Source organism: Malaya genurostris, chromosome 2 (genome assembly GCF_030247185.1).
Source record: "Malaya genurostris strain Urasoe2022 chromosome 2, Malgen_1.1, whole genome shotgun sequence".
In the NCBI taxonomy this organism is placed as follows: Eukaryota; Metazoa; Arthropoda; class Insecta; order Diptera; family Culicidae; genus Malaya; species Malaya genurostris.
In genome coordinates, this window is record NC_080571.1 from 255,394,431 (window position 1) to 255,404,893 (window position 10,463).

Consider the following 10,463-nt stretch of genomic DNA (forward strand, 5'->3'; position numbering starts at 1 on the left):
TCTTACTATGAAATTCACCCGCATAAATTTAATATTTGTAACATTTGTAACCTTTCGAAATAGATTTCATACAGGTATATGTTAATTCTTCATTTTTCTTTATAAGCCTTATGAAGAATTGTCCACTTGACTGGACTTCTGTGGAGTTTAAAGTTTCATTGCGAGATTTATGATGTAATACTCAAGACTGCTACAAATATTTAATAAAACTAAAAATGTTACTTGAAATTACCTTACAGAAAAAATAATGCCAAATCGTCTTCAAGGTGTTGGTTAAAAATTCAGTAACCCAATTTGTGGAAGTTTATACGTTACAAAGAACAGTTCCGGTCAACCATTTTCGACATACTACGTGGTAGTTTTGCCGATATATCGAAAAAGTATTCCCTACAGCTGTCAGAATACACTTACTTCCTGGACTTGCCTCGTATAACAGCTCTCACTTTAACTAAAGTTTTTAATATATGATATGAACTATGGAACTGAGGTGAATAATGGTAGTTACTGTCACCCTGTAAAATTAATTGATTTTACTGTTTCGAATAATGAATATAGGTTCAATCATTTCAAAAAGTATGTTTACAACTATGACATAAGCAAACATTTTAGGAGAACAAACATCATGATATATTTTGCTGTTCCGATCAGGGCTGCTTTTTCAAAGGGACAGTGGGGGCTCGTACCCTCGGGCCCACGGTCTTAGGGGCCCCTGGGCGGGACCCACCGAGCAAAAAAAGATCATTCACAAATAAATCTTGCCCTCGGGCGGCTCATCAATTCGTAAAAGCGGCGCTGGTTCCAACTGTTTTTTGAAAAATAAAAAATAGACAACAATGATACTAATGAGATATAATATACCAACACTTTTATAGACAGGTTTCACGCCTGGTACTTGATATTATTTTTTATTCAATCAGTGAATGATAGATACTAAAGAAATTGATATTTTATTCGAAAAGGCAATATAATACAAATTAAGACATTTTTGTGTGATTATGATGATTTAATATTAGAAAACAAATTTTTATTATTATTATATTATGTAGCCTAATGAAATAAACGTGTTTATTAAGAAAAAAAAGCACACTGTATTTTAATGCCGTTTTAAGAAATTTAGGGCTTGTTGTTTTCTTTCTCCATGTTTGTCTGATTTAGCTGAAAATTTAGCCAGTTTCAAATGCGCCAATTATTTGTTTCTCGGTTTGAACTCCGCCCACACACCTTTCTCCGCTTGAAACAGGAACATATTTTTCGTTAGTTGCAAAGGAATCTGCGTTTTCTCAGTTGGCTCCAGACTGAAGTCCTTCAACAGGTAGTACAGAATCAGTTTGACCTCCATCAGTGCTAATCGTGAGCCGATGCAGTTCCTTGGGCCTATTCCAAACGGCAGATAGGTGGCGCTATTAATCTTTGTTCGGTTTGTCTCGTTAAATCGTTCCGGATCGAATTTCTCCGGATCTGGATAGTACTTTGGATCGTGATGAATAGCGAACGTAGGAATCCATACTGTTTGATTTTTCTCGATAACAAAGCGAGTTCCAGAGCCGTCTTCATACACATAGTCTTTAGTGCAGTATCGATCGAACATAATAGCTGGTGGCCATTTGCGAAGAGCCTCCGAAACGACCATGTCCATATATTCCATTTTCTGGAGAACTTCGTAAGACAGAGGAGCTGTTTTGAGAGATTCATTAGTTTCAACTATTTCCTTATACAGACGATTCTGAACTTCCGGATTGGTTATTAGTTCATAGGTTAGAAATGTCATAGCGGTCGAAACAGTATCGAAACCTGCCAAGAAAAAAATGAAACACTGTGCGATCAGTTCATTTTCAGTCCACACTCGAGCGTGAGTTGTTTTCCCCACATTCGATTCCTGTACTGTGGCGAACCCCGCATCTTTCTGATCCTGCTCATCCTTGAGATGCTTCAATGAACCCTTACGAACTTCCATCAACATATGAATCATGTCATTGCGTACAATCCCATGTACTTCTCTCTGATGCATATTATTAAGAATCATTTTCTTGAAGTAATTCGTTGAATTTTTGTTCGCAAAATCGATTCCAAGTCTTTGGGACAACTTCGGTGCACATCTCACCAGAAAAACCTTAAGTATCACCCAAATCGATTGAAAATTCAACATCTGCTTAACTTTTACATAGAAATCATTCTCTGGATCCTTCAACGAGTTCACCTCAATACCGAAGGCAACCGTTGCAATCACATCATTCCCAAAGCGGGAGAACGTATCCTTCATCTCATACTCTAGAATTTTTCCTGCTTTTGTTTCTGAGTTGAAGAAATCTGCCAATGATTGGGCACACTCTGCCACTAGCCCGAACATATGTCGCATTTTACTACCGGTGAACGCTGGACTCAGCGTTGATCGCATGTCTCTCCACTTTTGACCGCGTAACACAACCAGCGAGTTACCGATAAGACTATCACCGCCGACCTCATCTTCTGCTGCGTCGTTGGTCACCATTGGCGTATGGTCTGGAAAGAAGTCAAAATCTTTCACGGTGATCTTCTTAATCACGTCCGGATCGCGCAACATGAATATCGGTTTCATGAAATCGTAGGTACCGATCACTCTGCAAATGCGTTATGCTTTAAAAATCATACACTTGCCTAATATATCATCACCCATATCAAACTCACTTGGACTCCGGATAGGTATTGTACATCATTTTAACGTGGGACGCCACGTCTCTTCTACGGAACACAATCGGAGCATTGCTGCCTAGCAGAAAAGTTGGTTTCACGCATGGTATCGGCTTGGTTAGAAAATATTCATACTTTTTCGACACATAATGATACAACAACAAAATGATAGCCCCGATGGCAGCGACTGTTACCAAATCCATCTCCATTATGTTGTGTTTACTTCACTACTATCGGTAAGGCACTGATACTTCTGTATTCTATTTTATCAATTCTAAAACTGTTAAGCCTAAGGTGATAAGATGTAAAAGCACTTGCTGCACCTTCAAGAGGCTCTGTGGTGTATATGAGATTAGCTTTCCGACCGTAATTAATATTAATTTGTCGCGTAGAGAAATCGAACTATTCATGTGTCTAAACTGCGCAAAAGGAACAGCGCAAATGCACGAGAATCTACTTGCTGCCAACGCCTGATTTGGGGTGTGTCTGTGGAGCGATGCTGAGGCAACACAATTGTGTGCTTATGAAAGAGATACCTTATGATCAAAAAAGAGCCGGAATTTTCATTTTAAAATTCCCGCGCTTGTCCAATCGGTAAAATTTTATTCTCTCAACGTTGGCAACACTTTTATACACATTCTGTCAAATTATGACGCATATCGTACGATTAGTTTCTGTTTGGCGTCTATACAAAAAAGTTGAAAAATTTTCGTGTGGCGATTTTTATAATGGATGAAATTTTAGAACAACGTGCGTGCATCAAATTTTGTGTTGCAAATGGATTTAAGTGTTCCGAAACGTTGAAAATGTTAGAAAAGACCTTTGGTGAATCGTGTCCAGGAAAAACACAGGCATACGAGTGGTATAAACGCTTCAAAGGTGGTCGTACAAGCTTGGATCATGATAAGATCCCTGGCCGCCCAACAACATCTCTTACTGAAGAAAACATCGAATCGGCAAAGCAAATCGTGTTGCAAAATCGTTCTGTACCGATTAGAGAGATTGCTGTGTTGTTGAGCATCTCTTATGGATCAGCCGAACACATTTTAACTGATTTTTTGGGTTTGAAACGCGTCGCTTCTCGGCTGGTGCCAAAAAATAATAAATAATGCGATAATGCGACGGCTCACACAGCGTTGGTAGTGTCGCAGTTTTTGGGCAAAAACTCAACGAATATCATCAACCAAGCACCGTACTCTCCAGGTATGGCCCCGTGTGACATTTTCCTCTTCCCCAGATTCAAATTGCCATTGCGGGGAACGCGTTTTGAGACCATAGAGACCATAAAAGAGAATTCGCTGCGTGAACTAAAGGCCTATAAAACTTGTATGGAAAATTGGATCAAGCGTTTGCATGCATGTATTGCCACAGGAGGAAAGTACTTTGAAGGCGATAATAAAGAAATTTATGAAAAATTGAAATTTTGCCTTTTACCTTTTTTTATAAACATAAAAAATAGGTATAGAATTCGCTCAAACTTTAGAAAAATTTTCCGAGGCCCGGAGGGCCGAATATCATATACCAATCGATTCAGCTCGACGAACTGAGCAAATGTCCGTGTGTGTGTGTGTGTGTTGTCAACTAAGAGGTCGAGATCTCAGAGATGGCTGGGCCGATTTTGATCAAACTAGTCGCAAATGAAAGGTCTCCCCGTCACCCAAAACGCTATTGAATGGTTTTGAGATCGGATGTTTACTTTTTGAGTTGTACGAAGTTTTATGTCAAAATTTTCAGTTTTTTGACAGTATCTGTCACAATTGACCTTGAAAACAGAATATGTTTTCAGACTTAGATTCCGCACGGTAATAGCTATCCAACAAGCCATAGATTGTTAAAATCCGTCCATTTTTAACGGAGATATCGAAATTTTTGTGTTAACGACTTTTCCCCCTATTCCTGCAGTAGGAATTTTGAGCGCTGTATGACAAAGAAATGCTTGGGAGCAAGGAAAACACGATTTTTTGTACTGTTACATACAATTGTTTCTAAGTACCAAAAAGACTGTGTACAGCATTCTTTTTTATGACATTTAGCCTCGGACCGATTTTAGCACGGCTCGTTTTTGGAAACACAATCGTTCGAATATGACATATATAAACCAGATGATGGCAGAGTTTTTTTTAATTATATTGTTTTAAACTACTTACAGCAATAAATGCTGGAAGAACATAACATCCATATACCATTCGAATCAGTTCGTCGAGATCAGCAAATGCGTTTGTGACAAATAATTTCACTCAATTTTCTCGGAAAATTTCTTCTCTACGAATTCAGATTCATACGAAAAGTCGTATGTGGGAGCAAACAAATTTCCTGAATTATGTTTGGTTCCGACCTCTGATTCCGGAACTACAGGATGATATGTAAAAACGAAATCAAAATTGTGTAACTCATTCTTCTCGTAGATGGCTGAACCGATCTAAGATTCAAATGAAATCTAAGAATCATCTAAGATTCAAATAAAAAGTTTTAAAATTCTATAAAACATCTTGCTCTTCAGTCAGTTCCAACTTCCGGTTTCGGGGATAGAAGGTGATTGGTATAAGAATGTCTATTCCACATAATTTAATCAGGTTTATTGGGTTAGCAGATTTGGATAGTCGATAAAAAAATTTAACTTTTTTTAGTTTTAGTGGTATTCAGTTGTCGATGCAGAAGGCACCTAAAAATTTAATTCGTGCTATGATTTCTCAAAGATGTCTTCACTGATTTTCAAATATTTTGAAACAAATGTAAACTATACAGCTACTCAGGTGAATTTATATGACTTCGGCCATACCGATTTTAGAATTCCGGTTCCAGTATAAAATCGTTTCTCAAAGCTCAATCGTTTTCTCAAAAATAAGCCTAATCAAATTTCAGAAACAAAAATTCAAATTAAAATAAACTTATATACAAAATTAATTAATTTTATACATACATACAAAAATTAATTAATTTTATCCAATTATGACTTCCGGTTCTCGAATTACATGATAATGAATTTTTGAAATTCAAACCGATATAGAAGATGACAATCCCGAAAAGCTTCAAAGTTGGACTCAAAACTGTTGTAATTTATTCGTCATACGAATCGGTTTGGGTTATGCTGGTTCCTGAATACCGGCTCTGGAAGTACCTTAAATTACCGTAAACTCTAAAGTGGAACTTACATATCATGGCATGTTTAATCGATTATCACACTTCTAGATTCAAATTCGATCCGGTTTGCAGTTTCGACATTACAGGGTAATGAGTGATTAAAATCTCAATTTGCCGTTTAAAACGACGATAAATAAAATAATGTCATGAGAACTAAAACTCCTAAGAATATCCATGCAAAAAAACACATGCGGATTGATAAAAAAAAGGTATCATCTCACTGCTAGGTGGATTAAACACGTTTTTTAATGAAATTCCGGCTCATTTTTGATCATAAGGTACATCAAAACGTTCTGAGTACGTTTATGTTAAAAAATGAAATATAAGTAGCGACCTACGTATGACAGCGGTCAAAAACATGTTTTGTCGGTTACGTCCCGTATACCGTCAACATGGCAACACTAACTACAAATTGAAGAGAAAAGTAATTTCATGCACAAACAAACTGTCTTGTTTTTATTCAACATTCAATAAAAAGTTTTTTTAACGAGCCTCTTAGTAACATATATGAAAATAATGATTAGCATTTCTCATAACAAATTCCACACAACGAGAAGCCTTCGCAACTATGTAACAAATATGCTGCCTTGTAATTAATTTGTTCGTCTAGATAAACTTCAAGCTCCTTAGCACAAGTAACTCTTTTAATGGCTGCGTTTTGGAGACAAAAATCGAATCGCAAAGTTTCAATTTAAACCAAGATTTGTGAAAATCGGTTCAAGCGTCGCTGAGAAATCGAAATGAGTTCTACTTTTGGAGTTTTTCTTCACTACTTTCAGAGCTTCTGGAACAGGAAAAGAGGGCACCAGTAGTACCGAATTAAGTGCCACAAACTAACAAGTTCTTCAAACTAGAAGAATTTTTCAGACAGTTTTATGGGATTTGTATCTTTTTGTGACCATCGTTTGTGAAAAAATACTCGGATAATTGGTAATTCCACACTTGAGTTCTGGATCCTGAAGTCGAATCCGGATAAAATGTTCTAGAATTTTTTAGGAAACTATAAGACCTTTGATTTGAATCTAAGTTTGTGAAAATCGGTTGGCCGTTTCCGAGAAAATTGATCGCATATATTTTCTTTAATTTTCATATATCACCCTGTAACTCCGGAACCGGAAGTCGGATCCAAATAAAATTCAATAGGCTATGTGGCCATAAGACCTATCATTTGAACCTAAGTTTGTGAAAATCGGTTCAGCCAGCTCCGAGTAAAGTGAGTGTATATTTTTGTTACATACGTACACACATACAAACACGGGCATTTGCTCAGTTCGTCGTGCTGAATCGAATGGTATATGGCCTCGGTTAACAAGTCGGTTTTCACACTGATTGCGTCCACACTTTAAGCTTATCGTACTTTCGCTCTAAAATACTTAAATTACTTACTAAACACAGCTTCATAATCTTTGATTTATTGATTGTATTGGCATGATGAAGTCAAGCAGTAGATAAAACTCCCGTATATTTTTGTTACGGTTCATATTCAAATGTACCAATTCCACGAACAAACCAACTCTTCCATTCTAAACCAGAGTTGCTCTGTGTCCTGGTTCTTCCGAACGTTTCAGTTTTTACGCCATCTCCAGTACAGACAGCTATGAAAACCCATATGAAATCAATAGGATTTATAAATTGTGACTGTTGAGTAAATAAATTATGACCCTTTCCAAGTTGGACAACGAAATGGGGCAAACAAGTGCTCACATTGGCACATGGAACAGAGCGAAACAGGAGCACTGTAGCATAGAGCATGCCGTCATGGAAAGTCGTTGTCGGAAAGTCGAAGTTTATATTTTAACAGCACCTGGTTGGTTGAGCTGAAGAGGGAAACGTTGCGAAAAACTGTAGCCAGCAACACATACGAATGGAAGTGTAGCAATGTTCGGTTAGTGTCTGCTGATGGTGGCGTGTATCGGTGCCGGTTGTGAAGGACTAGCTCAGGCTGTGGTGTGCCGCGTCCATACACAGGATGTGACCGGACTGAGTGGAGGGATCTATAATATGGTCCAGGGGATTTGAATGCAACTAAAGTGCCATTGGGAAAACTAACTGTATCGGAATGTGCTGTTCTTTATGAGGCCGCCAACTCCGTTCAACATCGCCTGGTTAGACACCATGTAGTATGTAGTGGAAGAGGATTTCGTGAGAAATATAGTCCAATAAACACATACAACACGATGAACAGAAAACTTGAACCGATACCAAAGCACAGTGAGCCAGGAATTATTTTGATGGGAAGTATAACTTTTTTTGTGAGAGACTAAAACTTGTTTAATGATTTTATTTTATTTTATTTTTCGAAAATATTATGGTCTAGTTATGTACATTTGAGCAAATAATGTAATTATAAATGATCGATTATATTTGAATATATCCGATCTGATTTTATCTGATAGTGGCGCATATGTAGCTGATATAGTGAAATATAAATTGCAGGCTAATTCGGCTTAGCTCTACCTCATGCAATCACGGCACACAATCAGAAAATATAAATTAAAATCTGCCTTTCTCGTATCTTCCGTAGGTTCATCCATCTCGATTCTGGAATCAGCAGTCAAACCGTTCCCCTCGGTAACGACCGGGAGTCCACCGTCGCGCTGCAGTGACGTGTCCGCCATTTGGGCTCCGTGCATCTGCACCCTGGAGATGTGCATCGGTTGGTACCCATGTGGGCTGAAGTACTGCAAGGGAAAACCGGACAGTAATCAGCTGCTGAATGGCGGTGGTGGAAGTTCCAGCTACCGCTGTGGCATCAAGACTTGCCGCAAGTGCCATCAATACTCGTACTACGTACGGGAAAAGCAGCAGTGCCTGTGGGATGAATGACCGCAAGTGGGCCACGGGGAGCAATGCGATCAAACCAACGACGATTATCATCACCACCAACACCATCAACTACCGGAGCAATGCCATCGAAAAGATGGCAACGGTAAGCCACCGGAAACCGGGACGTGCACCGGCAGCGGCGGCTTCCACAATCGAACAACGAGGTCAGCAACATCGTCTAGATGCGACATTCACACTGTTAAACACAAATCACTGGCAGCGACAGGGACAACTTCGAGTAGTAACGATAGAGATAGGACAAGTTATAGTAAGAGTAATAATAGAACCACAACTAGTATTAGGAGATGGTCGGTAACAGCGGCAACCGAAACAATCAGTGAATTTAGTTTTTTACTCCATGATTATATGCCGGGAATGCTCAATCGCAACCGTCTGCGGTTCTTCCGCCGGCAAACCGACGGTAGACGACGGGTGGCAATCAAAGCAGAACCAGATCCTGTAACTCGTCTAACGGATGTAGAAATGTGTTTCGAGTTGAATGAAATTATTTTATAACACAAATAGCTTTTAATGGGTTTCATTTCTTATCTTGCTGCACGCGACGCTGTCCGAATTTCCCTGCTCATTGAGACAATGTGTTAAGCTTGGAACGTATTGTCAACTGTTTTCTGGACTGAATTGTAATTTCACATATAAATAATTGCAATAGCATTACCAGGTCTGTATGCATGAATATGTATCACATTTTAGGCACAGTTTTTCGTAATGGAATTTTGGGAATAATTTTTAGTGCAAGATATGCAATCCTAAGAACTAAGTCAAGTTTCAATCTTTTTGCATAAAAGTACTGTTCGATTGGACATACTGCCTTCAATAGAGATGTCAAATGCGATCTGTCAGAATTTCTTGACATTCGGTTTATTATACTTTCAGTGACACTACTTTTGGAAAAACAGAAACAGTAGTGAGAAAAGAGTTTGTTGTGTTATAAACACTTTTTTTATAAGAAAAACGTGCTTTATCCACCCAACAGTGAGATGATACCTTTTTTATCCACCAGCATGTTTTTCGCATGACTATTTTTCGTTGTGTTTAGTTTTCATGAAATTATTTTAATGACCGTCGTTTTAAAAGAATACTCATTAAAATTTTGGAACTGCAAGACGAATCAAAGACAGAAATTGTATGAAACCTTAAAGTTATTCCTTTCAATCTAAACGTGTCGATTAAGCATTCCATGAGATGTAGAAGTGAGCGAGAGACCAGCATAACCCAAAATAGTTTGTATGTCCATGAATTAGTATGACGAATAAATTGAAATAGTTTTGAGCCCAACTTTGAAGATGTATCGTCATCTTCAATGACGGTTTGAGTTTTGATAACTCATCACCCTGTAATTTCAAAATTGGAAGTCGGAATCGGATAAAATTCACCAATTTTTTTCTTGGACCACAAGTTTATTTTAATTTTTGTTTATTAAAATCGTTTTGGCCTTCTTTAAGCTTCTCTACTTCCGATACTTTCGGAAACGGAAATCGGTGTTCGGCTAATGGAAATCAGTAAAATTTGCGTAATGGATTGTTAACCATTTCATTACATTCGAAATTTTTGAAAATCAGTGTAGCCATCTTAGAGAAATCGTAGTGCGTTACACATAAAATTTCGGGGTGATTAAAAAACAAGCAGTTTTATGCGACTTCAAGACCTTTTATTTGAATGTTAAATGGACGAAATCGGTTGAGCCATCTACTAGCAAAACGAGTGATATTATATTAATTTCATTACATATATCATCCTGTAGTTCCGGAACCAAAAGTCGGATTCAAATGAAATTCAGAAACCTTATATGGGAGCATAGGACTGTTCAT

General features: G+C 38.0%; 2 protein-coding genes across 2 annotated transcripts in view; one reads left to right on the forward strand and one right to left on the reverse strand.

Annotated features, from left to right (window-relative positions):
- The window catches only part of LOC131429573 (out at first protein), a 213,958-nt gene extending 204,802 nt beyond the window's left edge, over nucleotides 1-9,156 (forward strand). The window contains exon 5 of the mRNA XM_058593785.1: nucleotides 8,333-9,156. Within this exon, the coding sequence (XP_058449768.1) occupies nucleotides 8,333-8,634 (302 nt within the window). The 3' untranslated portion in view covers nucleotides 8,635-9,156. The remainder of the gene's footprint in view (nucleotides 1-8,332) is intronic.
- On the reverse strand, nucleotides 997-5,199 carry LOC131429572 (probable cytochrome P450 9f2). The gene is made up of 2 exons (XM_058593784.1): nucleotides 2,665-5,199; nucleotides 997-2,597 (listed from the first exon to the last, which is right to left on the reverse strand). The coding sequence occupies exons 1-2, from the start codon at nucleotides 2,874-2,876 to the stop codon at nucleotides 1,187-1,189; spliced, it is 1,623 nt and encodes a 540-aa protein (XP_058449767.1). The 5' UTR covers nucleotides 2,877-5,199; the 3' UTR covers nucleotides 997-1,186.
- Nucleotides 9,157-10,463: the final 1,307 nt, after the last annotated feature.